Here is a 27765-nt window from a genome sequence, read left to right as displayed (position 1 = left end):
GCCAAATCCCTTACAAGCCTCATTTCCTTAGAGAAGGGTTAGAACCCCCAGGGGTCCCACAGAGGAGATGATAACATTTCCAGAGCTGCTCACGTCCCAGGCACCCTACTTAGAGCTCTACGTGCCCCGCTGCCCCCCAGCAGCTCTGGGAGGTGGGTGTGGTCACACTCTCCATCTCACAGAGGAGGAAACTGAGGCCCAGGGTGGGACTCGAACACAGTGCTGAGCAAACACAAAGCCGACTGACTGCCTTCCCACGGCTCCCAGCCAGCTCAGGTATGAGCCCCAGAGCTGTGTGGGGCTTATCCTGCTCCATACTCCTGCCTTTATGATATCATATCCCTATGATAGAGAGGAAGAAACCCCATGAGGAACAAGTGAATTCTACAGGATCTCACAGTAAATTCAATGAGAAATGAGGCCTGCCAAGGAAAAGAGTAAGAGCCCACCTACAATACTAACAAGGGGCCCCCACCCACACAGAACCCTGGGCGGGCACCCAGCAGTCAGGGGTGGGGGTGCCTTAGACAGGCTGGAGCTTTGGAAACAGGTCAAGCTGTCTGTCTTGGACTGTCTTCTTGAACCCCCACTGAAACCCCAGAAACCCCCGTCATTCTTCCATTCATTTACTAAACAGATGAACAAATATATATGGAGTCCCAGCTTCATGTAAGCATCTTGCTAGGGGCAGATGGAGGGGTGGGGCTATCAGAGGAGACTTTGGGACCAAGCTTGTCTGGGATAGACAGGCTGGACCCAGCTCAGCTGGGGCAAAGCCAGACAGACAACTCCAAGCACTAGGAGGGTGTCTCGGCAGTCCCAGGCCAAGGGCAGTTGGAGCAGATGGCTTTGCCTTAGAGACCAAGGCCGTTTCTAGGTGGTGGGCTGCCTTGTTTGGGTTTGTTTTCCATTTGCTTCCCAGGGAGTTCCTTTTAAAGACATCCACCCATGTTGTCTCCACTGAACTAACAGGAAAGGAATTTGTTCAGACTATCAGGACAGCGGAGATGGGAAGGCCCGGGGGGTAGGGTTGGGGCCCTAGGCCTCGGTGTGCAGCTGCAGGAGAAAAGTGAGCCTGGCCTGGACCACTGCAGAGGATTGCTGGGGGTTCAAGGGCCAGAGAGAAGGGAGCCTGAGGGCTAGAAATAGGAGGAGGCTAAAGGGAAGAGGAGAGGGGAAGACTAGGGTGCGAGGTAACCAAAAGGCAGAGACAGTGGGGATGGAGGGCGAGACTAATGGGAGACTGAGGTCTACATAGAGGGCAGGTCGGGGCGGGGGTACTGAGACTAGTGTTGGGGAGACAGAAGGTCGGAGCCCTTCAGGGTCTTGCCTGTTTCCTGGTCTCCTAGCTCCACAGCCCTTCCAGGTCCTGCCATCTCCTTGAAGTTCCCTGGCTAAGGAATGAGCCTAGCCTGATTCCAGCCACCCCACCCGGATGCCCTCACCCTGGAACAAAGCGGGAGTGGTCCCCTGGGCCTGCCTGCTTCCAGCTCAGGGCAGGGCTCAGTCACCAGGCAGGCACTTGTTGTAGCAACGGTCTCCGGGGGCCCATCCTGGGGAACAGAAGTGCTAACAGGAAAGATGGGGGAGCCAGAGTCTCCAGCCCCTCCAGCCTCCCAGGCTGCCCCAGGCCTCCTGGACAGCCACTCTGTAAGTCTGCCCCCATACCGCTGGTTCTGGGAGGATGGGTTGGCTTACCTAGCAGCCAGGTGTGTTGAGGTGTGTTGCCTGGCAACCAATAAAGGTATTCCTAGAGCAAGGTAGAGGGAGGACTAAAAGATCAGGCCCGCAGCCACTGGCCACTGGATGCCTGTGGTCATTGGAACCTCTGTGGGGCTCCCAGGCCCAGCCCAGGCTACCCGAGCCCACACCTGGGAACCCAGAAAGGGAAGAGAGAACAACTTCTGGGAACACCTCTGAAAGTGACCACTGCATCCTGCTAACACGGGGCTTGGCTCTGGTTTCTTGGAGGTCCAGCCCTATATCCTAGAAAGTGACTGGGGCTGGGCTAGCCTGGGGAAGTCAGGCCAGGAGGTCTTGTTGATAGGGCCAGAACTCATAAGGGCCAGTGAGGGTGAAGAGCAAAGCAGATTATTTAGTCATTAAGTCATGTCAGACTCTTTGCAACCCTATGGACTGCAGCATGCCAGCCTCCCCTGTCCTTCACTATCTCCTGTAATTTGCTCAAATTCATGCCCATTGAGTCAGTGATGCCATTCAACCTTCTTGTCCTCTGCTGCCCGCTTCTCCTTTTGCCTTCCATCTTACCCAGCATCAGAGGCAGATGGGGTCATCCAAAAGGAGGGGAATCAGCCTTAGGCCAAGGGGCCTGCCTTGCCTGGGATAGGGACACCTTTCTCATTCAGACTCCAGGAGCCAAAGCCTTTGTTCTTTCTTCGTGGCAAGAACCCAGAGCAGGCCCACGAGGGAGCATATCTCTAGCCCGCAGATCAGGAGACCTGGAGCAGGTCAGGGCCTTGCTTAGGGTCACACAACTGATTTGAGCAGAGGCTAGATTAAAACCCAAAATTGTGGACTCCAACCAGGGCTCTCCTCACATCCCACATGGAGCACTCAGGGACAGCAAAGCTCTAACTAGGGAGGAGGCTGGCAGGACATGAGCACAGGAGAAGGGGTCTGTTATGGGAGAGTAAGCAGAACCTGTAAAGCCAGGGAAGGGATCTGTCTGCTCACCAATGCCATGAGTGCCTGGCCCTCGACTTCCCTGGGCTGAGGTCAAAGACCAACCCCAAGCTGAGTGTAGGAGAGGCAGGTCTCTGATCTCCAAACCTGAGGAGGTGTAATGGAGGTGGCCCAGGAGATCTTCCTGGAGGAAGAGGGTCCAGAGTGGAGCCTTGAAGGTCCACAGGGAGGCCTGGGAAGGGAAATGGGAATGGGAGAAAGCATCCTTCAAGAAGCCCCTCCCCTAAGCCAGCCCTACCCATCCTCCATTGTCCAGGCCCTGCTCAATTAGCCGCCTGGCTCGGCAGGGGCCACTTAGGCAGCGCTTGGGGTCAGCAACCAAGGCCTTGCCACCACCCCTCAAAGCTTCAGTGTGCTGAACACAAAAGCTTTCCAGGCGCCATCTCTGCTGCTGCTGGAAGGAAAAGAAAGAACAGAGGAAAGGAAATTTCACTCCTTTTGTTTCATTGCTGTAACCTTGGGCTGAACAAAGACGCAACTGCCTCCCCCTCAGGGAACCTGTTTTAAACTGCAATTTGCACAGATTTGCTTGTGTTTGGGAGGCTCAGCTGACATCTGAGGTGTGGAGGTGTCGGGTGGAGGCACCAACTGGAAAAAAAAAATTGCACAACCTGAGATCTGGGAGTTCAGTTTTCTGGGGGTCTTAGGACAATAGCTCAGGAGACAGCCTCTCTCGTAGCTCTGATGGAACTCCTTCAGAGAGGTAGTGGGGAGGTCCGCAAGCACATATGTGACTGTGGAGAAAGGGGTTAGCCGTGAAGCACACATCTCGGTAGAAGGCTGCTCTTAGTTACGAGGAACAGATATCTCAGTTAATGGTTTTAGTGCTTTTCTAAGTAGGGGAAGATGCAAAATTCTGGATTCATACAATTTTCTCCTGAAAATAAACCTAACTATCTGAAGGCTTATTCTGCCGTTTTCCCCAGAGCACAGAGTGCCTCGTTCCTGATTTTTGCCCTGAATTTCTTTCAGGGTATACTATACATGGAACTGGATGAGGGAAAATATTTATAAATTCAACCAAGGTTTGGGAGGCGCTGCATGACCAATTTTTAGTAGAAAGGCTCGTTGCTGAGTCAGGCAGGGGTTCCATTGCTAGGCCCCTCAGTGGACTGTTACTGGACTAGACCCTGTTAAACGCAGCCCAAAGTCTCTGGACATGTCTAATCTGTTATGGTCTAGGAGAAGATTCCCTCTTTTGCTTCTTCCCATATCTGCAATTACACTATTGCAATCATTGATCTTATGTAGAACTATTTATCTGGTCGGTCATTTCAAGTCACCCAGCCTTCATTTTTTGTCCGTAGCTGTCACACATTGGAGAATACAAGAAATAATAATCTTGTAAAATAGGCAGAATATAATGTGAGTGAGTGTTAGTTGCTCAGTTGTGTCTGACTCTTTGAGACCTCATGGACTGTAGCCCACCAGGCTCCTCTGGCCGTGGAATTCTTCAGGCAAGAATACTTGAGTAGGTTGCCATTTCCTCCTCCAGTGTAACTAGTAGGCTTTATAAGGTCATAAGTAAGAATTTAAGCCAAGAACTTCCATTAGATGCTGCCCAGAACATCCCTGGGCAGCTGACCCAATCTGTTTAGTATCCATCTCTATCTTTAAGGGCAATGATGTCTTGGCCCTGTTCGTAAGGCACCCAGCCCCAATTTCCTAGTGTTATTAGGCTGATTATCCTTAGTATGATTTAACTGTTCCTGACATAAGGGGAGGAGGGTCCCTTCAATTTAAGCCATAATAGCCTGATGTAAGCTGTATAAATCCATCCCATAACTGAGCGGGGGGTCCCTCCTAATAATCGAGAAGTTGTATTCTTTGATTGAAATTTAGGTCATTTCTCTGATTGAGCCTGAGTAAATTTAAAGATCTTGCTTAGAGCCAGTATGATTGATTGGCCAAGTGGGTTCCATCTAGTAAGATCAATAGTGACTCAGACAGAACTACAACTTCTTTCGTCTAGAATAAATTTCCTAAGGGCTATCCAATTAGAGCCTCAGAGAGGAGAAATCCACCAAGAAGTACTGGTCATCTTGGTAATTGACCATAAACCCAACAATTGGATTAATTTTGAAGTTCTGCATAGGCTTATGCTCATGATAGAAAAAACTTTTGATTCATATGCAAAAGTTCAAGACCACAAAAACACTATAAATAATCACACAGATCAGGTCCAGCGTCTCGGAATTGCTGTTGACTGCTGTGGTCAGGCACAACCTCTGTCCTCTCCCCTGCCTCCCTGAGACAGCTCCCCTGAACTGAGCTCTTGCTCAGACTTCTGATTTCAGGAACTACAGAAACCACACCAATCAGTACGAACTGAGTGTTTCCATTTTAAAGAAATGTGGTTAATTTCCCCTTAAAGCTACAGGTTAGCCAAGAGTGACCTCTCAGACATCCTGAGGGGACCTGTAGGAGCTCTGTCCATCAAATGATGACACATCTGGCAGGGTCCTTGGCCACCAGTCCGGGGCTGGGGGTCTTCCTGACCCTACTTCCCCAACTCAGAATGGCAACCAGAGGTTGTGGAGAGGAGGAGAGGTCCTTCCATAAGTCAGGATCTTCCACAAGCTAAGGGCTTCCTTGGTAGTTCACACTGTAAAGAATCTGCCTGCAGTGCCGGAGACCCAGGTTCGATCCCTGGATTGGGAAGATCCCCTGGAGAAGGGAATGGGAACCCACTCCAGTATTCTTGCCTGGGAAATCCCATGGACAGACCGTGGGGTCACAAAGAGTCAGACATGACCGAACAACTAACACTTTCTAGGAGCTAAGCAGAGACTGGTGGGATAAGGAGTGCCAAGCTAGAGTGGGGGTGGAGGTCAAGGATGGCTTCTAGACAGAGCAGTAAGATTTCAGAGATAGGGAGGAGCCCAGGAAGGCTGGCCTGTGAACTTGGTGGCCAGGTGATATAGTTGTGCTGTGACAGATGGCCCTGAAATTGAGTTGGAAGTTTATTATGCAGGCACGTGGAACCATTGGAGGGCTCCAGAGGCCAGGGAGAAGGTTCCAGTTACTTCTTGCTGCATAATAAGCATCCTGGATTTAAAGCAGTAATGTCTTCTTTTATCATTCTCAGTTTTGTGGGTCAGGAGCTAGGCCAAGGCACAACAGGGAGGCCTGGTCTCAATCCATGATATGTGGGTTCCCAGCCGCCATGACTTCCCAGCCCAGGGAGGCTGGGGCCAGGCAGGCATCTCTCTCCCACACACTTAGTTTGGGCTTCCTCACAGCGTAGCCACCTCAGGATAGTGGACACTCTTCTCTGGGGGAACAGCAAGGTTTCCAGGAGGAAGGGGGGACGCTATGAAGATTCTGATGACCTGGCCTGAGAAGTCCCAGAACTTTGCAATGTGCCATTCTGCAAAGTCTCTGAGACTCAGCCAGTTATACGGGGAGGGAGATTAGATTCAGTAAGAGGAGGAACACAGCCTTTTTAGCCCTCTTTCATTGATCAGAGAGGTAGGCTGTGTATGGAGGCAGCACAAAGAAAGACTAAGCATAAGAGAAGCGGAGAACCATGAGGCTTGCCTGCAGAAGGCTCCAGAGATCAGACCAGTCAGCCAGGAGCAGTGGAGGAGGCTGCCCGTCCTTGTGCCCTTCTGGGCAGAGGGAATCCCTGAGGGGAGGGTGGATATACCTACATTCTTAGCTGGTTTCTCAGGGACCGGGGGCTTCCCAAGTAGTCCTAATGGTAAAAAAAAACCGGCCTGCCAATACAAGAGATGCAAGAGACACGGGTTTGATCCCTGGGTTGGGGAGGTCTGCTGGAGGAGGAAATGGCAACCCACTCCGGTATTCTGGCCTGCAGAATCCCATGGGCAGAGGAACCTGGCAAGCTACAGTCCACGGGGTCATGAAGAGTCAGACACGACTGAACACACACACACACACACACACACACACACACAGGCAGAGGGATTATGAGGGACTGAACACACACACACACACACACACACACAGGCAGAGGGATTATGAGGGACTGAACACACACACACACACACACACACACACAGGCAGGATAGAAATGGGCCCCCCTTGCTTGTATAGGAGTCCAGGAACACCAAGGCCTGGCCACACCAGGTTAAGGGGGTGTGTGGGTAGGAATGAATCTTTCTGTCTCTGACTCAAAAAAGCAGCTTCTAAGGGCTCCAAAAACACCTTGCTTGAAGGGAATGTGCACACACCCACCCCCAGGCAGACACGTTGCCTAAGAGATAGCCCCAGTCCTTGGAGAATGGAGAAGGTCAAGGGCAGGGTGGCAGTTCATCCTGTCCCCTTGGAGACAGCAGCTCAGTAACCCCACCCCAGGCTTGGCTTCCTGGGCTCCACAGCAGCCTCCCTCAACAATGCCCAGAGCGACCCAGGTAGAACTGCAGCTCTGCCCCTGTGAGCAGGGCAACCTTGAACACATCACTCAGCTCCTCCCACTCCGGGCCTCAGCTTCCTCCTCAGCAAATTGGGTCTGAAAATGCCTCCCTCGCAGACTCATTGCTCAGGTCAGAGAAAAAGTATATAAAGGGCCTGGCCAGTGACAGACGTTCAACAAAGGGGAACTGTTGTTATGAGGCTCCGTGACCCTTACAGGTCAACCTGGGCTTTGTGTATCTCCCTGGGTGGATAGAGGACTTGTAAAGATTTAGGCTTTGGGGTGTGTGCGGGGTGTGTGCGTGAGGGGGTGGTGTTATGAAGTTATGAAGTGAAGTCGTTCAGTCGTGTCCGACTCTTTGTGACCCCATGGACGGTAGCCTACCAGACTTCTCAGACCATGGGATTTTCCAGGCAAGAGTACTGGAGTGGGTTGCCATTTCCTTCTCCAGGGGATCTTCCCGACCCAGGAATCGAACCCAGGTCTCCCACATTGTAGGCAGAAGCTTTACCCTCTGAGCCACCAGGGAAGCCCTGCATCCTAGTCCCTCTCAACTGTTCCTTTGGCACAGTGGTCAGCTATGTATGTATTACTTCCGTCAGGGTCACTTCAGTGCTTTGAAATGGCTCTTGTCCCAAGTTCCATCTCTCCCTACTCACCCCATCATCTTCCCTGGGGCTCGCTCAGGACAGAAGTCCCAGCTGAGGATCAGGATTTGCTGTGTGAGCTCGGGTAAATTACTGCACCTCTCTGGCCTCCATGGGTAGTTCTCAGCAGAATCTCCTAGATAAAGAGTTCTGGGGCAGGAGGTGTGAGATGGCAGGTTGGACTGCCTGGAGGAAGAACATGTGTGCCTGGGGCTGGACAGCACCCCCAGACATGCTCCCCAAGAGCACGGGGCCCACTCAGGCCATACTTCTCACTGCAGGCCGAAGCCAGAGCATCTGTGGAAGGCGAGTGCCCTCTGCCGGCTGCAAAGGCAGACCGCACTGCAAGTAGCCTGCCAGTCAGGGATCCCTGAGGCCTGGGGACCCAGATGTCGCGTGGTTCCCCAAGGAAGGGCAAAGTTGGAAGGGTGCATGCCCAACCCTGCAAACCCACCCCCTGGCTGGGCCTCCCCACCCACCCTCTGCACCCACTCCACCCCCTGCAGAGCCCTGTCATCCATGCCACCTTTGACCCAGACACCCCAGGATTCTTCCTTCCCCTTGGAGCATGAAGCCCCCGCCAATGCCCTCAATCCCTCTGCTCCAATCCATGACCCCTAAACACCTCTCCCTGCGTGTCTCCTCATCCTCCAGAAAACCCCTTCTCCATCCCCAGGTCTCTCTTCCCCCCAGTATCCCCAGCTACCTCTGTCCTTTCTCATCCTCTGTCCTCCTCCCGCATACCCTCCTCCTGGCACCCAGAGTGCTGACCAAGGTCACCAGGGGCCATTTCCTTAGGTCACACCTAGAGGCTTCCTCTGCAGATTGGGAAGCTAGTAAACCTCACCTTTTATCAAAACCCTTTTAAATTGTGAACTACAACCCCTATGGAGACAGTTGTGCTGAACAAAAAAATTAAACACAACCAAATTATCTTAAAGTAAACATCCATGAAACCAGCACTCAGGTCTGGAAATGGAACATCGCCAGCACCCCAAGTCCCTGGTGCTGCTCATCTCCTCGACATGACCCCTGGACCCGCTCATGTCATACACGCCATGTATGTTTTATTTTGTGTACGGTTCATTTGCTCAGCTTTATGTGTGAGAGGCATCTGTATGGTTGCTGGGTGCTGTGGGTCCTCTTCTACATTGTTGTAAAGTATTCTACTGTATGGGTTCCTCACCCCACCCCAACCTCCTCTCTTACCTATGTCCATTAATTCCTCACTGTCACACCAGTCCTTTATATGTTTCAGAAGGCGATTTCTACTTTGTATCCAGCTTTGCAGCTTATCTACAGGGAAAGTTGGTCTATATTACTGCATGTGCCATTGTCCAGAGCAGAAGGCTATCTCCCCTCCTTTCTTAAGCTCTGTGGCCTTGACCAGAGCTGCACCCACCCTTTTCCTCCCACCCCTCTGGCAATTTCCCTGAATTTGAAGGCTGTCCCACCACCACCCTTTTCCTTTGTCCTTGAACCCCTCTCCCCACCCTACACTTCCTCTGACTCTGGAAATCTCCTCCCTTCAAGGTTTCCATCACATCTGGGAGGCTGTCTTCCCACCCCTTTATCTCCAGCTGAGATTCTTTAGCTTACCACCATCAGCTGCTTGTGACCACCTTCACCTGGAGGCCACACAGGTCCCTCCCACCCAGCCTGGGCCGCACCTCAGGCCAACTCCTCAGCCTCTGTACTCCATGCACGCACCTCCTCCCCTGAAGACCCACTGCCTCCCCCTGATACAGGTCCCAACGAGTTCACCTGACTCGCTGTTCTCAGCCTTCATTCTCCTGATTTGTCTTCTGGGCTCAGCATCCTGAGAGGTCTTGCCACAGGCACCCCCCGCCCCACAGCTTAGGCCCTTCCATGGCCTTCAGAACGGAGTCCGAGGCCCTGAGACTGGCCTTCAAGGCCGTCTTCTGTCTGCCCGACTACCTCTCCAGCTGAACCCCTATTTCTCCTCCCTGCATCCTGCTCTCATCTGCTTTGTTCCTAATCTCACCTCCTTGTCTTTGCCACAGCGTCTCCTCTGCCCAGGGGCTCCCCAGGTGGCTCCATGGTAAAGAACCCACCTGCCAATGCAAGAGATGCAGGAGACTCTGCATCTCCAGGGTCAGGAAGATCCCCTGAAAGAGGAAAGGGCAACCACTCCAGTATTCTTGCATAGAGAATCCAGTGGACAGAGAAGGCTGGCAGGCTACAGTCCATGGGGTTCCAAAGAGTCAGGCACGACTGATCGACTGAGCAGTGTACATTCCTTTGCCCGGAGAGCCCTCTCTCCACCTCCAGAGAGCTCATTCCCAAGAGTCAACTCAGATGATCACTTCCTCCAAGAAACCTTCCTGCCCCATCCTGCCCCGAGGCTGGGTTGAGAGCCTCCTCTGAGTTTCCCTCTGTCACAGGCACTTCCTGCCACCTCCTCAGTGTAGAGGGGAGCCCACCACAGCCTGGAACAGTCTGGACTCCTCTGGGCTCCGAGGCCCCAGCATAGCTCACATGTGGCACACAGCAAGTACTGGTTGACTGGGTGTTTACTGAGCTGCTTCCAGTCAAGGCTTTATAACTGAGTTTCTGTGACCTTGGGCACACTGCCGCCTTCTAGCCTGTTTCCCCATCTGAACAGTGAAGGTATAAGGCGTACCTGGGCTTTCCTGATAGCTCAGTTGGTAAAGAATCTGCCTGCAACATAGGAGACCCATTTGATTCCTGGGTCAGGAAGACTCGCCGGAGAAGGGATAGGCTACCAGCTCCAGTATTCTGGCCGGGAGAATTCCATGGACTATATAGTCCATGGGGTCACAAAGAGTCGGACACAACTGAGCGACTTTCACTTTCACTTTGGTCAACATAGTTGGTTGTGGCCACAGGGATATTTGAACATCCTCAAGTGGCTGAAGTGCCTCTGATTCCACCGTAAGAAAGTTCTTTGTGGGGGAGAGGGGCAAGCATTGCCCTCTTCAGGCTTTTGTGAAAGATCGCCACCGCCCCTCCTTCTTTATTAAAGGTGAGGGAGGCTGAGGTGGATGCTGGGCCTCAACTTCTGTAAAATGGGAGCAGCCTGATAATCATACCTTCTGGACTTGGTACTCAAGGCTATCACACAGATACTTTTTTTTAATCTATGTCCAATAATTCCTCATTGTCTCACCCGCTCTTTATATGTGTAAGGTGATTTCTACTTTGTATCCGGTTTGTAGGTTATCAAAAGTGGTACAAAGATGGGAGGTAGAGGGAGTTCCCTAGTGGCCTAGTGGTTAGGATCCCAGGCTTTCACTGCTGTGGCCCAGGTTCAATCCCTGGTCAGGGAACTGAGATCCCACAAGCCAAGGTGGCCAAAGAAACGAAGATGGGATGTGGTGTCTACTGCTGCTGCTACTGCTGCTAAGTCGCTTCAGTCGTGTCCGACTCTGTGCGACCCCATAGCCAGCAGCCCACTAGGCTCCCCTGTTCCTAGGATTCTCCAGGCAAGAATACTGGAGTGGGTTGCCATTTCCTTCTCCAGTGCATGAAAGTGAAAAGTGAAAGTGAAGTCTCTCAGTCGTGCCCGACTCTTAGCGACCCCATGGACTGGAGCCTACCAGGCTCCTCGGTCCATGGGATTTTCCAGGCAAGAGTACTGGAGTGGGGTGCTATTGCCTTCTCCGTGGTGTCTACAGGCAGTCTATATACCAGAGCCAGGCAGGCCCTCATCACACTTCCTGACTCCACAGCCACCGCTTGAGATGAGACTATTTTCCCATTCCACAGATGAGGACACTGAGGCTCAGAGCATAGTTACTACCCTTCCAAAGCCAGAGAGGAGGTGCATGCAGCAAACGCCACCAACACCCTATAGCAGGGGAGTTATGAACCCAGGGCCACCTGGTGCTTCTCCCATCAGCTGCTCAGGGAGCTGGGGTCCCAGTGTGTGAAGGGGGTACAGTGGGAACTCAGGGTCAGGCACAGGTAGAGTCCTTGTCGCTAGAGCATGTGCAGGCCCAGAGAGATAGGAGTGAGGCTGACGTCCTGCCCACGACCCCCACAGCAGAGCAGCCTGGGAGCTGGAGGGGGAGGGGGCACGGAGGGCCGGCGCACCACAGGAATCTGGGTCGTGGTGTCCTGGGTTTTCTCAAGGCTGCACTGTGACGCAGAATGTGGCCCTGAGCCGGGAGCCCAGCCCAGTCTGTGGGGAGAGGTCAGGGCTGCTGTCTAGAAGCAGGGCTCAGCTGTGGGGGTGAGTGGAGTTGGAGAGGAAGGGAGGTTGCCGCCCCTCTGGGTCCCCTGGGACAGAGGGAGCCAGCAAGAGTAGAGCCTGAGGGCAGGTGATCCAGGGCCAGGTCCCTCTCCACCCATCCAGGGGAGATTTGGCTAGGGGTGGTGGCGGGGCCTGTGGAAGCTCAGTAGGGCTAACCTCCGAGGGATGGAGCCCCCAAGAACCCATCGGCCATGTGGCTGATGTAAGGCTCCCCCCACTTCAGCAGGAGCCACACTGTCCTTCTCCATCTCTTTTTTTCCCTTCCTCTAGACCTCATCTCTCTTTCTTTGTCAAGGAGGGGTGTTAATAATAGAGCTTTGTTCACCCCCAAGACTCCTGAGTGAGAGGTAATAGGGCATTAGAAAGGGTGAGCCCAATAAGAAGAGGAGCTGATTAGACCCGTGGGGTAGGCCGGGGCCACAGCCCCTTCCCCAGGACTCCCTCCGCGCACACGTGCACAGGTGCACACACATGCACACTCAGGCGCACACACACTAGCAGTCCTCATGCAATTACAAATTCCTGTTGTTGTTGTTCATTCACTCAGTCATGTCCAACTCTTTTCGACCCCATGGATTGCAGCATGCCAGGCTTCCCTGTCCTTCACCATCTCCCAGAGCTTTGAACCCATGTCCATCAAGTCGGTGATGCCATCCAACCATCTAATCCTCCGTTGTCCCCTTCTCCTGCTGTCAATCTTTCCCAGTATCAGGGTCTTTTCCAATAAATTAGTTCTTCACATCAGGTGGCTAAAGTATTAGAGCTTCAGCTTCAGCATCAGTCCTTCCGATGAACATTCCGGATTGATTTTCTTTAGGACTGAGTGGTTTGATCTCCTTGCAGTCCCTTAGACTACAAATTACTGAGTGGACTATAAAAGATCAAAGATTAGGTAGTGGAAATGGGGGAGAGGTTCTCTGCAGATATTAATAGTTCAGCCTGAGTAGAGATGTGAAGGGGGAGATAAGAGTGCTGGAGGGGAAGGGCGGGGTTGATGGGCATAAGGGGGTGGTTTATAAGAGGCCTTGAATCCCAAGCCTTAGACTTTGCCTCTAAGTTGAAGCAGGGCGGGAAGAAAGCTGCTCCAAACCTCAGGAACCACAGCCGTGATGATCTCAGCCCTCCCCACCCGCACACACATAGACTAAGGTACCCGGACCCTAGCATCCAGCAGGTTCTTCCCTGCCCAGGGCCTCTCTCGCTCCACCCCTACCTTGAGCAGGACCTACTGAAGGAGAAGCTGGTGAAGCAGCAATGGGATCAGGCCAGCAGTTTTCTCACTGTGCTAGGCAGGCTGCATGCCCACCTGTCCCAACACAGGGAGACCTGGGCACTTCTGGCTCCCTGAGGAGCAGGCTGGGGATGCCCTTCTTCCATCTCCACCCCAGGCAGCCTTGGCTTCAGGGACAGAGGGTATCCTGGGACCTTGGGACATCATATGGACACTGGTGCCTGTGTTGGCCACCACCCCCATCAGTGTCCCTCAATTTCTGGAGACAGATTCAGCTACTGTCAAGGCAGGATCCCAGTGTTCTTCCCTCTGGGTGAAGCCCCAACCTGCCTCAATCCAGTAGGTGCAAAAAGCACAGGTTTTAGCAGGGTCTGGGTGCAAAGGCTCGCTTCACATTTGTAGGCAATGGGAGACGTGAATTAATCTGAGTCTCATAGGATGTTCTGAGGCATCATTTAGGCCCTCAGCAAGGGTCAGCGTGTGGCCTGCTTGCTTTCAGAGGGCCCCTTCCAGGGAGGTAGAGCAGATCTGGCCATTTCTCCCAGACAGGACTGGGTAAGCCTCACAGGGTGGAGAGGCTCGATCAGGGCCCAGAACCAGGGCCCACAGGGAGCATCCAAAGCTCAGGGCTGGAAAGGAACCCACTATTGCTGAGAACCAGGATGATCTCCAAAGGGGTGGCAATGTGGAGGCTTCCTGTATTTAACCAAAGTTGAACCAGGATTTCATTTCTTTTTTAATTCATTAAACATTTTTAACTTTTTAATGTGAAGTACAACACCCATTCAAACAAACACACAAAACATAAATGTATTCAAGGGATGAATCATTGCAAGGTGAACACACACATGTAACCCCTACAGGCCCTGCAGGTCAAGAAGAGCACTGCCAGCACCCAAGAAGCTCCCTCATGCCCTCGTCATCTCTCTACGTTCCCAAGGGGATCTAATACCCTGATTTCTAACTCGCCAAAGTTTACTTGCTTTTAGAGAAAATCTATATGGAATTGTAGAGTAGGTACTTTGTGTCTTTCTTCTTTTGCTCACAATTAGTTTGAGAGATTCTCCATGTGGTTGTCCATGACCATCATTCATTCATTTGTATTGCTGCGTAGCATCTTACCACATGACTCTCCCACCATTCTACTGCGATGGGCACTTGTGTTATTTCCAGTTTAAGATTATTACAAATAATACTACTAGTAATGTTCTTACACCAGCTTCTTGATGCATTCACACGTGCATTTTTTGAGGGGTATATACTCAGGAGTATAATTGCCAGATCATAGGCTATGCAGGCATTCAACTTCAATAGGATCCAGTTTCCGAACAGACTGTGAAAGGATGGGGGCACTTCGTGTTCCCCCAGCAGGGACTAAGGGTTCTACTTGCGCTACATCATCACCAACATTTGATGTGGTCAGGGTTGTTTTGTTTTTGTTTTAGTCAATGTGGCGCTGTATAGCAGAATCTTTTTGGTTTTAAAGGACTAAAGAGGGTGGCCACCGATTCAGATGCTTACTGGCTTATTTTGTTGAGGGTCAGTTCCAATCTCTTGTCCATTATTCTGTTGCATAGTCTGTCCTTCTCTTACTGATTTGTGGGCGTCGTTTTTATCATTTTATTTATTTATGTCTTCTGTATTCGTTGGCTATGCTGGGCCCTCGTGGCTGTGCAGTTTCCTCTAGTTGCTTTCAGCAGGGACGACTCTAGCTGTGGTTCGCGGGTTTCTCACTGCGGTGGTTTCTCTTGTTGTGGAGCCTGGGCTGCAGGGCGCTTGGGTTTCAGTAGTTGTGGTTCCCGGGATCCAGGGCACAGGCTCAATAGTTGAGGCCCTCAGGCTTAGTTGCTCTGCAGCATGTGGGATCTTCCTGGACTAGGGATCAAACCTGTGTCTCCTGCATTGGCAGGTGGACGCTTTACCACCGAACCACCAGAGAAGCCTGGGAGTTGTTTTCATATCTGAATATGAGTTCATCTTCGGTTGTGTTTGTTGCAAGTATCTTCTCCCACTTTCCTTGCCCATTTCACCCTGTTAATGATGTCTTTATATGAATAAAATATCTTAATTTAAATGTATAAATTTATCAACCTTTTCCATCCTGATTTGTGCTTTTTTGGCATATTTTGGTTTGGCTGTTTTGGATTTGTTTTGGGTTTTGTTTTGTTTTTTTGCCACACTGTGTGACTTGTAGGATCTTAGTTCCCCGACCAGGTATTAAACCTGGGGCCACAGTGGTGAATGAAGGCCCACATCTCAACCACTGGACCACCAGGGAAATCTCCCCCTTTTCTGAGCTGTCCTGTTTTGAAAAACCTTTCGCTATCCCAAGTTTATAAAGATATTCCTTTCCTTGTCTCCTGGAGGCTTTATTGTTTTACCTTTTACACTTAGATCTACAGTCCAGCTGGATTTATTTTTAATTATGGTATGTAATAAGAGCCAAGTTTCCCTTTTCTCCAGATAGATATCAATTGATGCAGCACCTTTTATTAAAATGACTATCCTTTCCCTACCACCCCGTAACACCATCATATGTTAAGAGTCCATATATGTGTGGATCTGTATTAGGGCTCTCTCATGCTTTGGCCTGCTTATCAAACTTTGCAGTTATATTACCCTATCTTAATTACTGTACTGCTACTGCTAAGTCGCTTCAGTCGTGTCCGACTCTGTGCGACCCGAGACGGCAGCCTACCAGGCTCCCCCGTCCCTGGGATTCTCCAGGCAAGAACGCTGGAGTGGGTTGCCATTTCCTCCTCCAATGCATGAAAGTGAAAAGTGAAAGTGAAGTCGCTCAGTTGTATCTGACTCTTAGCGACCCCATGGACTGTAGCCTACCAGGCTCCTCGGTCCATGGGATTTTCCAGGCAAGAGTACTGGAGTGGGGTGCCATTGCCTTCTCCGCCTAATTACTGTAGCTTTATCATAAATCTTGACAGCTGATACAGCAAGTCTTTCCACCTGTTTCTCTTCAAAAGTATTTTGGCGATACTTGTTCTTTTTATTTCTCATAGAACCAGTTTATCTATTTCTCCACATATACAAGAGGGTTATGATCTTAATTGACAATACATTTAATTTGTGAATCAGTGTAAGGAAGAACTAACTCTTTAAACATTTCGTCTTTCAATCTGTGAACATGGTATAGCCCTCAATGTATTTCGGTTTAAATTATTTTTAATTAGATGAATAACATGAGCAAATTCTTAGAAAAATGCAGAGATTAAGCAAGTGTTCCTTTTCCTTCCCAAACTGAGCAGTTACTACTGTTACTATACATCTGTATGTATACACTCATGCACACATGTACACACGTGCATTCACACATACACATACCAGTTGTGGATGTGATCATATTAATTTGCCACATTCTTACTTTTTTTTTTCCACTTAAAAATACAGTGTGGACATCTCTGCCTCAGAATAATTGAATCTAGGTCATTCCTTGTAAGTACCGCCTGTATCCAGAGACTGAGCATTTCCTAGAATAAAATCACTAACTGCAGTGTGTGGAGCATCCTTGAACTTGTTTTCTTGGACAAGTTGTGTTTTCTCTAAAAGATAATTCTAAATCAAGGAAACCCATTTGATACTGCTGTAATTGTTCAGAGAAGACATGAGAAGAGCCTGAATTAGGCTAGGGAGGGAAAGGAGAGATGAATTTTCTTTTTCAAAAATATCATGTGATTCCTCTTGACGGTCTGCTGAGCCTCCCAAACCCCTGTCCATCAAAGGGCTGCTATACATTGAAGATGTAGAGCACAGCAGAGGAGGGAGCAAAGGAACCCAGGCTGAAGGTAGCAAGGACGAAGAGGAAGGGGTCTGACCTGTTAACTAAAGCTGGTACTAGAACAGAGATGGGGTGGGATAGGAACTGCCTTCTCCAAGGCCTGCCTGCTTGAGGCAGGGCCCCTGACCTCTGAGCTTGCAGCAACTCCATGCTCCTCCTGCCAGAGGAATCTGAGGCTCAGTAAGATGAAGGGGCTCATCCAAGCTTACTCAGTGAGTCAGTAGCCAAGCTGGGCTTCTGCCTGGGGCCCGACCACAAAGCCCTGTGAGGGTGCAGTCTCTGGGCTGAGTGTCCTAGTTAACGTAGCTGTCTGAGGGCACCAGATGGGCAGATCTACAGGAGCCAAGACCTAAAACTTGACTGGGGCAGGTGCTAGGGAGATGGGCCCAGCACTGGCACCATTCAGAGGCAGTCTAGCCAGAAGGCTAGACAGAAGCAGGTGACAAGTGGTATCTGATGAGCCCCTGCTGTCTGGAAACCCCGCCCCAGGAAGCCAGCAGCCCACCATGCAACAGGTTGGAGGCAGTGACTGGGAGCCAGGCCATATCCCCAGTCAGCATGGGGCCCAGGTGGGAGTTGAGGACTGAGCTCTGCTTCCTGAGGACTTGGGAGCCCCTTCCTGGCTGGAGCCCCCACCCCCCGCCTGCAAGGCCTGCACAGTCTCAGGAAGGCCACAGACCACAAGCTCCCCCTGGCCTTGCTTCCTCCTCCTTTTCCACCCCCAACCTAGCTCCTACCTCCTCCCTCTCCGCGGACCTTTCTGGCTTCACATTTTGAGTCTCTCTTTTCTATTTTGTTGTACTGTTTATATTTAAGAAACTACCTTCACAAAAGTGTTTGTAAATAACAGTAGAGGATTTCTGATTATAAAACAAATAATGTAAATATAACCTATGAATTCTCCTATGTACACACAAGGGTAAACATGAACTTTTTTTCCCAAGTTGAAATCATAATTCTTTGTAGTAACCTGTTTTCATCACTTCTCAAAATATTGTGAAGTTTCCCTACATGGGGCATCGTGACAGGATTGCACAGTGCTTAAGAACAAGGATTCAAGGGCCAGCAGGCCTGGATTTCAGACCCTGACTCTGCCACTCATTAGTTTTGTGACTAAGCAGGCTACTCACCTCTCTGGGCCTTGTCTTCATCATCGATAAAATGAGGATGATAATAGAACCCATCCTCACAGGCTAAATGAAGGAGGTGGGCCTGACCTAGAACATGGGAAATGCTCAATGAACACCAGATATTAGTATTGCTGTTGCTGCTGCTGCTGCTGCTAAGTCGCTTCAGTCATGTCCGACTCTGTGCGACCCCATAGACAGAAACCCACCAGGCTCCTCCGTCCATGGGATTTTCCAGGCAAGAACACTGGAGTGGGTTGCCATTGCCTTCTCCAAGTATTGCTGTTACTCCTAACCTAACGACAGAGCCTGGCATCCTGGCCCCACCTCATACCCTGGATCCTATAGCTGGATCCCAGCACTGACCCTGAGTCCTTATCTGGGTCTCCCAGGCTTACCTTGGGTCCCTTCAAGACCCCTGGGCTCGTTGGGAGGCTGGTGTCCAGGGGCAGCTCCCAAGGAGCCTTCAGGGAGATTTCAGAAAGATTCTTCCCTGGGTCCTCAGTGACTCAAGGAAGAAGAGGGATTAGAGAAGGAAGAAAGGAGAAGGGAGAAGGTGAGAATGGCCCTGATTTAGCCAGGCCCTGGAGAGCTGGCCCAGAGCTTTTCAAGTCTCCATCGCTCAGGGGCTTCCTCAATGGTGTCTGAGGCCTGGGTCCCCCCTAGAAGGCATCTCAGGAAAAGATGTAACCCCCAGAAGAGCACATTTACAGACCTGTTCTCACTGACCAGGAGGGGTGAAGACCCTGTCGTGACCACCCCTCCAAGGAGTTGCTAAGACTTGAGGGCACAGCTTGGGATTCTCTCTGTTCTTTGGCCTCGGGAGTGACCCGCTGACCTCTAAGTGTGAATGTCGATGTTGGGTGGCAGCCACAAGGGGCTGGGGGTTCAGCTCTGAGCTCCGGGGTCTGCAGGAGATGAACAACTACCGGCGGGCCATGCAGAAGATGGCAGAGGACATCCTGTCACTGCGGAAACAGACCAGCATCCTGGAGGCAGAGAACCGCATGCTGAGAAGCCAGCTGGCCCAGAAGGAGGTAGAAGAGGAGTCAGCCAGCCCCAACAAGGCCCAGAACCTGGGTGAGGGCGTGCAGGCCACCGAGGGAACAGGGAGGTGGGGGCCTCTCCCAGGTGTGCGTGCTGCGGGACACAGGCTAATCAGTAGGAGCCTGGGGTCTCTCCGGGGAAGGAAATTGAGAGTCCAGTCCTGTCTCAAGCCCCGGGACTGAGAGACATCTGCCCTTCCCACCTGCTCCCGTCTCAAGTATTCCAATTTGAATTGGGAGGTGCCTCCTCCCTGAGCCAGCTCCTCCACCACCACTAGCATCCATGAAGCAGAAACTGCTGCTGAGTGAGCTGGACATGAAGAAGCTGAGGGACAAGGTGCAGCGTTTGCAGAGTGAACTGACTCTAGTAAGGCAGGGCTCAGAGGGCAGAGGGGAAGGGCGCTCGGGAGGGAGTACCTGAAAGTAGAAGGGAGAGGGACATAGGGGCCAGGGGGCCAGGGAAGTGGTGAACTGAGCAGGGGGAGCTGGGGTGGACCCTCAGGGCCAAGGGCATCCCTGTTCCCCCTTCTCCCCTCTCTCTGCAACCCCCACCACCATCAGAAGAATGATCGAGAAAAGGAGCTGCTCCTCCTACACCAGGCTCAGCAGCCACAGGCTGCGCTGCTGAAGCGCTACCAGGACAAGCTGCAGAAGATGAAGGCGCTGGAAGAGACCGTGAGGCACCAGGAGAAGGCAGGTAGCAGAAGGGCCAGGCTGCCCCGGATCCGGCCACTGAAGGGAAGGTGTGATGCCCCCGGGCCAGCCCAGCCTCTGTGCTCCGCCCTCCAGGTGATCGAGAAGATGGAGCAAGTGCTGGAGGACAAGCTGCGCAAGAGGAGCAAGCCCCTGCAGAACAAGCCGCAGGGAAAGCCCAGCATGCGTGAGTCTGCTCCCGCCCCTGCAGGCCCTGCCTTCTTGAGGCCTCTCAGTTTCAGCAGCACCTTCAAACTGCGCAGAGGGTGCTAGTTCCCCATTCATTCAGACACTCAGCACTTCCAGAGGCCCCTGAACTCCCTTCTCCTGCCAGGGAGCCCCTCAGAACACAAGGGAGGGGACACAGCGTGTGCACCATGCTAGAAAGAGGCTCTGACCTTCCAGAAGCAGCTCTGAGACTCAAGTGAACAGAAATGGGCTACCTGCAAAGTGGGGCTTTCCCAGGCAGCAGTTCCCTCAAATTATATGCTCATCTCCCTACATTTTCAAAGAGTCTGCTTCTACAAAATAAACAGAAAAAAAAAATATTTTGGTTAAGTCCATGATTTACTTTCTCCATCAATGTTAACCAAAGCCATCCAGAACTGCCCATCCGAGGCAGCTCTGATGAGCAAAAGAGAACCAGGTCACACGGGATCAGGTCAGCCCAAGCGGAGGATTTCTGTGCCACCTCACTGGAGACCCCCATAAGCCCAGCCCTGTGACAGCCTTCACTGCATGGGGGTGTCAGTGGGGGGGTATTTTTGAAGGCCTTTAACAAACAATGAAAGTTGGGCCCGCCTTTCAGGAACCCTGAGGTTAGCATGAGAGATGAGAAGGCAATCTCGGGAAAGGAAACAGCCAGGCCCTGGCCCAGGGAGTAAGGATGCCAGAAGCAGAAAAAGGAGGAAAGATAGAGATGAGGAGCTGAAACAGACCCAGGACAAAGGGCAGGGCAGTGATTAGGGAGATCACCCAGGTCAGATTCTAAAGAGCCTAAAACCATGGCCTCAGGAGGCATGTGGACCTGATCTCACTGGCAGTAGGGAGCCATAGCTGGGGAGCAGAGGACGAGCAGAAAGAAGGAAAACACTGAGGCAGATTGGACCAGGCACACGGAGGCAGGAAAGCCTATCTCATGCACATCTATGGCCGCATTCACAGCCTTCCCCATACTCTCAGCCTCTGGCCTTCCCCCGGGTCCTACGGGCGAGAATCCGCCTGTTGACGTCTACTCAGTGCTGCTCACGGAAAACTCGAGACTGCAGGCAGAGCTGGATAAGAGCTGCCACCAGTTGGCCCCCATCATTCTGCAGCCGCAGGCCGTGCCGGTAAGAGCCACCAGCACAAGCGTGATCCTGGGCCTGCCTACCCAGGTCACCAGGTGCCCAGAAACCATTCACCACACAATCTGAGGTGAAGCCCCAGACCAGGAGCTAGGTTTCCCAGGGTCTTCAGTGTGCCTGGAATCTCTGGAGAGTCTCTAGCTCTTGGGCCTTGGCTTTTTTCCCCTGGAGAACACTCACGAGTCTGAAAGCTTTACCCTTACCCTCATCTAGTATCATGGGAGAGCAAGCAAGCCCCTAGCTGACCCCTGAGCCCATTTGCCACTGGCTGGCCTGCAGTGGGGCTCCACACAGGGCTCTCAGAACTCCATCCTGGAGCATTTCCTGGGGTTGGTACAGCCTTGGAGAACCCTTTCCCTGATCCCAGGTGGACCCTGGGGAGTTGGGAGCAAGAGGAGACCTGGCAGAGAGCCTGCAAGAGACAGAAGCCCCCGGGCCACTCCAGGGGCACCCTGCCCGCACAGGTGGGTGTCCCTGGCCCCTCTCTCCTTCTGAGGCTGTTACAGGTGTCCCTGCTTTATGCAAACCCAGAGACCGAACATTTGGAATTACAAGCCAGGTGGGCTGGGCACAGCAAAGTTTTTCTCTTCATCCCAGGATTCTCAGGAGGTGAGTTCTGTTTGAAAGCACCCTCGATGCGCGGACATCCAGGTAAAGAGCGGAAGACGGGGAACCCTCACTTTACAAACAGATCCTTTACTTTACAGAAAGACCCCCCCCCCAGCTCAAGATTCCCTTCTGTGCACTAACCTAGTGCTCCCTAGTATTAATGCATCTTTTCTTAAAAAAGATTTATTCATTTATTTATGGCTGTGCTGGGTCTTCGTTGCTGTGTGGGGCCTTTCTCCAGCTGCAGTGAGCAAGGGCTACTCTTCGCTGTGGTCCATAGGCTTCTCACTGCAGTGGTTTCTCTTGCTGCAGAGCGTGGGCTCCAGGCACGTGGGCTCAGTAGTTGCGGCTCCCAGGCTCTAGAGCACAGGCTCAATAGTTGTGGCGCATGGGCCTAGTTGCTTCGGCAGCATGTGGGATCTTTCCAGATCAGGGGTCAAACTCGTGTACCTTGCACTGGCAGGTAGGTTCTTCACCCCTGAGCCACCAGAGAAGCCCTCCCTGGTATATTTTTAAATTTTTAACTGATGTACAAAAATTTCATACACTCGAAATATATGGGGAGAACAGCTGTGAAAAAGCCACGTGCCAAGTGTGAAACCCTGGACAGGGGCTTTGGCCCTGAGTCTGAGGTTCTGCAAAGAGCCGGACACGACTGAGCGACTGAACAACAACTGGGGCTCTGCATTGGGAGCTGAACTTGGAGCTTGGACCTGGCTGATTTCTTCCTCAGTGTCACCTGGCCTCCCGAGCTCACACAGCTACAGCCCCTGACGGGGACCATGTGCGAATTTCTGCTTTGCCCACAGGATCTCCTTGCCAGTAATTCAGACAAGTTTAACCTCCTGGCCAAGCTGGAACGAGCTCAGAGCCGGATCTTGTCCCTGGAAAGCCAGGTAGGTGAGGTGAAGGGGCCACACAGGCCAGAGAGCCTCCACTCAGTCAGAGACCCGGCTCCGCCTCTATATTTCAGGAGGGTTGGGGGCTCCGTGTGTGAGGAGGGTCAAGGCTCCAAGTTTGAGGAGGGTTTGGGTCCATTTGTGACCAGAGTCGGGGCTCTGTGTTTGAAAAGGATCAGGGCTGTATGTGTGAGGAGGGTCAGGACTCAGTTCATGACCAGGACTGGGGCTCCCTGTATTTAGACTATCAGGACTCCCTACTTAACTACATTTGGGCTCAGTGTGTATGTGTAGGATCAGGACTCAGTCTGCATCCAGGGTCAGGGGTCCATTTGTGACCAGGATTGGGGGCTCCATTTTGTGACCAGGGCCTGGTGTGTGACTAGGGTCGGGGCTCCCTGTGTGATCAGGGTTGGGGTCCAGTGCGTGAGGGGGATTGGGTCTCTGGGGGGTGATCAGGGTGGGAATTTCCTCTGTGAGGAGGGTCGTGGCTCAGTGTGTGACTAGGGTCAGTGCTCTGTATGAGAGGAGGGTCAAGGCTTCGTGTGTGATCAGGGTGGGGGCTCTGTGTGTGTCGAGGGTTGGTGATGGGTGGTTTTATTTTTAATATTTATTTATTATTCGGCTGCTTCGGGCCTTAGTTGCAGCACACGGGGTCCTCGTTGTGTCGTGCGGGATCTTTCCTTGCAGGGCACAGACCCTAGTTGTGGAGAGCACGGGCTCAGTAGTTGTGGCACACGAGCTTAGTTGCCCCGAGGCATGTGGGAGCTTAGCGCGCCTGCGTCCCCTGCATTGCGAAGCAGATTCTCAACTGCTGGATGACACGGGTGTCTCAGTAATCAGTTTTGGTCTAGGGTTTGGACTTCCTGTGTGAGGAGTGTCAGAGCTCAGTGTGTGAAGAAAGTCAGGGTTCCCTTTGTGACCAGGGTCAAGGCTGCATGTTAGAGTAGGCTTGGGCCCAGGTCAGTCTCCATGCATGACCAGGGTGGGAATTCTCTGTGTGACCAAGGTCAGAGCTCTGTGTGTGTCTGGCACTGGTGATCGGTGTTTGCTAGGGTCGGGACTCCCTGTATGAGGAGGTTGGGACTCCAAGTGTGAAGAGGGTCAAGGCTTGCTTTGTGACCAGGATTTGTGTTTCAGGACGGTTAGGGCTATGTGAGAAGAATTGGGGCTTCACTGGTGACAAGGGTCAGGTCTGCATGTTAGAAGAGGGTTGGGGCTCAGAGCGTGAGGAGAGTTGAAGCTCCATGTGTAAAGCCTCGAGAGTGGGGGCTCTGTGTGTTTGGAGGGTCAGATCTCTGTATATGACCAGTGTCAGGGCTCCATATGTGACCGGGATCTGGGCTCATTGTTTGTCCAGGGATGGAGCTCCCTGTTTGACCATGTCTGGGCTCAGTGAGGAGGGTCAGGGTTCAGTCTTCATCTGGGGTCAGAGCTCCATTTGTGACCTGGGTTGGGGCTCCTTGTATGAAGGGTCAGGTCTCCATGTGTTTGGAGGGTTGGGGCTCAGTGTGTGGGGAGGGTTGCGGCTCCATGTGTGACCAGGGTCAGGACTCAGTGTTTGTCCAGGGTCAGGGCTCCCTGTGTGACCACGTCTGTGCTCAGTGAGGAGGGTCAGGGTTCAGTCTGCATCCAGGGTCAGGGCTCCACTTGGACCAGAGTCCAAGTTTGGTGTGTGACTGGGTCCATGCTCCATGTGTGATCAGGGTGGTGGCTCAGTTTGTGAGGAGGGTCTGGGATCTGTGTGTCAGGAGAGGTGGGGCTCCATTTGTGACCAAGGGGGCTTCCTTGGTGGCAAGACCTGGGTTCAATCCCTGGGTGGGGAAGATCCCCTGGAGAAGGGAACAACTACCCACTCCAGTATGCTTGCCTGGAGAATTCCATGGACAGAGGAGCCTGGTAGGCTACAGTCCATGGAGCTGCAAAGAGTTGGACACAACTGAGCGACTTTCACTTTCACTTTGTAATCAGGATCAGGGCTCCCTGTGTGATCAGGTTTGGGGTTCAGTGAATGAGGAGTTTGGGGGCTCAACTCGTGACAATGGTAGAGGTGAGACAGGGTTTCCCGTATGTACAAGGAGGGCTGGAGCCCCATGGTGGAGGATTGGTTGGACCCATTGTAATAGCGTCTGGGCTCAGTCCGCTGGTGAAACTAAGAGAAGATCCATCAGTCATAGTCAAGCTGTCACTTAGTCCCTCTTCACCCACTCTTGTCACCCTGAGGTCTCTTGGGAAGGTAGTAGCTAGCCCACATGAACCGGAGTTTTGCTTTTTCCCCTAAGAGCAGGCTCAGGTAGGCTGTCCTAGCTCTCAGGGAGGGGCCATGCTGCCTGGTGGTTCTCCATCTATGCCTCTTCATGTCTATAGTTAGAGGACTCAGCTCGGCGCTGGGGACGAGAGAAGCAGGACTTGGCCACCCGGCTGCAGGAACAAGAATATGGTTTGCGGCACCCTTCCAACAGTCGCCACAGACGTGCCCGTGAGCGATCCCCATGGGGGAGCTTCTCGGGGCTTGGGTGGAGGGTCTGGCAGCCACACCACCTCCAGAGTCACTAGACCCTGAGAAAAACTGTCCAGGGGGCCCTGCTTCCTGGCTGGTAGTCAGAAGACCCAGGCTCAGCTTCTGCTGAGTTACCAGCTGAAGCTCTTGCCCCATCTCAATGCCCCTGGTCTAAGGGGAAGTGAATCCTGCCAAGACATGTCCTCCCCTTCAGGTAGTGATGAGTATCACCAATGAGGTGGCTGTGGTTGACAGCTTGCCCACAGGGCATTTCTCAAATGCCCTGGCACTGGCTGTACCTTAGGACCGGATTTGCTCATGGGCAGAGTAGCTGTGGCCCCACCCCACCGCACAGTGCCTAAGATTCCCCAGTGAACATGCCCTTCTCAGGCAAGTGCAGTGCTGCAGACCTGCCAGAGATGGGATCGTGCTGCCAGAGAGAAACCTTGCCAGCTTCCCAAGAACAAACAGGCCCCTCAAGCTCAGCCCTGGGCCACCCAGCCCCACAAAGCAAACCCCCTGATTGCTCCTGCTCTTGAATTATCAGTATTTTGCTTCTTTCCTGGCTCCTGGCCAGATCTGAAAAGGATGGGGGGCTGGGGGGTGGGAGGAATACCAGGCTACCTTAGTAGACTCACCCACTGAGCCCTGAAGACTCTGGGAAAAATTAGGTATGACCTACTGTGGTTAAATGAGTTTGGAAATATTTGAGAAGTCATGACCCACTGGATTTCGGATTGTCTGAGGCATGACTTTCCAAGAAAGATGCATTTTATTGGTTCATTCCTCTAGGGGCAGGGGCATACTCACTTCATCTTGCTTTGCCACCACAGAACCCCTCCAAGGACCAAACGCAACCCTCCAAGTTGGACCCCTTGATGCCCAGCTCAGAGACTAAGCTCAAAAAGCTCTCGAAATCTCAACAGACTGACTCCTAGCAGGCCACCCCCTCTGCATGCTGGAGTCGCAGCCCCACCCCCTTAAAATGACTTTATTAAATGCTGTATGTCAGTGAGCATTCACCCCTTTCCCAGAGCAGGGCAGCTTGGGGTACCTAAGCTTCCTCCTTCCAGACCCCACTCTGGGTCTGGGCCTTCTGCTGTAGCCCTGTAGCCTCCTGCCTGTCCCAGGAGCTACTCTCTTTAGAGAGTCCAATGCCATAGTGGACTCAGGACAGGGGTGGGCAGGGAGAGCGAAGAGGCCTTTCAAAGCAGGAGCCAGGGAGACAAGTCCCATTCAGACCTCCAAAAGAACTGAGACCACCAGAGGTCAGCTGGTAAGAGAGGCTGGGATTTTCTACCTGCCCCTCAACATGTATCATATCTGAAATCCTTTATTTCAAGTTTGGTTTATCTGTTTCTTGGGAAGCAAAAGACTTGAAGCCTGCCTGTGACAATCAGTTACGTGTTAGTATGAAATACTCCATTCACGAGGGATAGGCTGAGCTGGTAGTGTTGTGTCTAAACACATCCAGGGACAGAAAAGCAGAAGGGGCTAGAAGAAGGAGCCCTCCACTGACAGTTAGAAGGCCTGGCTTCTAGCTACAAGCCTGCTGTGTTACCCTGAGTGACTCAAGCAACCTCTCTGGGCTAACTGTAAGGCCCTCCAACTCTAACATTTCCAAGCAAAACTGACTCAAGCCTGGAGAAAGGAAAGGAAGCAGGAAGGATAAAGACAACAAGGAAGAGGATTGTGATGAGGAAAAGCAGAAAGGCTCCAAGAGTGAATTCAGAACCTGCAGATCCTGGTAGAAGAGGCCAAGCCATCTGGGCTGCTATCCTGAGCAGCACTAGCCCCCTATGTCTGCCTGACTTGGACTTGGGTAGCCAAGGGCCAGGGAGGATCAGGTACCTGGTCAAGTTAGGAGTCACAGAACTCAGAGGGGGCCAAGAGGGTTAAAATTGAGACCATTGTCAGGCGGTCCAAATAATGCACCAGAGACTGCCCCAGTCTCCCTGCCTAATGCCCAGAGCTTGGACCTGTGGGCCCATCCCACTGGGGCAGGAAGTTAAGGCCTGGGGAAGTCCAGAAAAGGGTGGTCAGGTGGGGTAGAGGAAGCATGCGGGCCTCTTCTTCCCAGAATCAGTCACCTCACACCAGCCCCTCACCCACATCCTCTTCACCACATCATCCCCAGACATCATGCTCGAGACTCTCACTGGCCCTTGGCAGGAAGTCCTCATGGCCCCACAGGGAATTCCCACCCAAGGCTCAGCCAAGCAGAGCACTGTGGGAGCCTCACCCATGAGAGGCGGGCCCCGGGAGCCAGGATTGGCCCACAACCTCTCAGGCTGCCCTGTTCTCTCAACAGAACTCTGCCAAGTTCTTTATCCCTATGCCAGCTGCTCCAGGGGTGCAATGGCAATAGCCCTCCATCTGCTCTGCCTCATAAGCAACGGGACAACAGGGAGGTGGAGCCTATTGGCTCCTGAGCTGCTATAGGTGGGTGGGTCCCAGCAGAAATGGCTTCAAGGGCAGCAGTTCTCCATTCATACTCAGATCTATCTGCTGACCTGGGTCAGAGAGCATCTCTCCAAGTGTGATGACTACCTTAGG

The 27765-nt window shown here is 52.3% G+C and overlaps 1 protein-coding gene and 1 long non-coding RNA gene across 3 annotated transcripts in view; one reads left to right on the top strand and one right to left on the bottom strand.

Moving 5' to 3' along the window:
• The window catches only part of LOC112443152 (uncharacterized), a 31406-nt gene extending 17861 nt beyond the window's left edge, over positions 1 to 13545 (bottom strand). The window contains exons 1-3 of one of the 2 annotated variants that reach the window (XR_003031437.2): positions 9493 to 13542; positions 8938 to 9024; positions 1556 to 3291 (exon numbers count right to left, since the gene is read on the bottom strand). This is a non-coding gene — a long non-coding RNA (uncharacterized lncRNA). Of the gene's footprint in view, positions 1 to 1555; positions 3292 to 8937; positions 9025 to 9492 lie in introns of those variants that run through there. The other variant, XR_003031435.2, reaches the window with a different exon arrangement.
• Positions 617 to 27692, top strand: CCDC33 (coiled-coil domain containing 33). The gene is given in 11 exon segments (XM_059879338.1): positions 617 to 1650; positions 19031 to 19196; positions 19441 to 19529; positions 19724 to 19855; positions 19952 to 20042; positions 21020 to 21186; positions 21569 to 21631; positions 21633 to 21665; positions 22620 to 22706; positions 25077 to 25171; positions 25173 to 27692. Coding segments are annotated over 11 exon segments (1092 nt in total). The 5' UTR covers positions 617 to 1581; the 3' UTR covers positions 25273 to 27692.
• Positions 27693 to 27765: the final 73 nt, after the last annotated feature.

This window comes from Bos taurus, chromosome 21 (assembly GCF_002263795.3).
Source record: "Bos taurus isolate L1 Dominette 01449 registration number 42190680 breed Hereford chromosome 21, ARS-UCD2.0, whole genome shotgun sequence".
Classification (NCBI taxonomy): domain Eukaryota; kingdom Metazoa; phylum Chordata; class Mammalia; order Artiodactyla; family Bovidae; genus Bos; species Bos taurus.
This window is presented reverse-complemented; position numbering and strand designations above follow the sequence as displayed.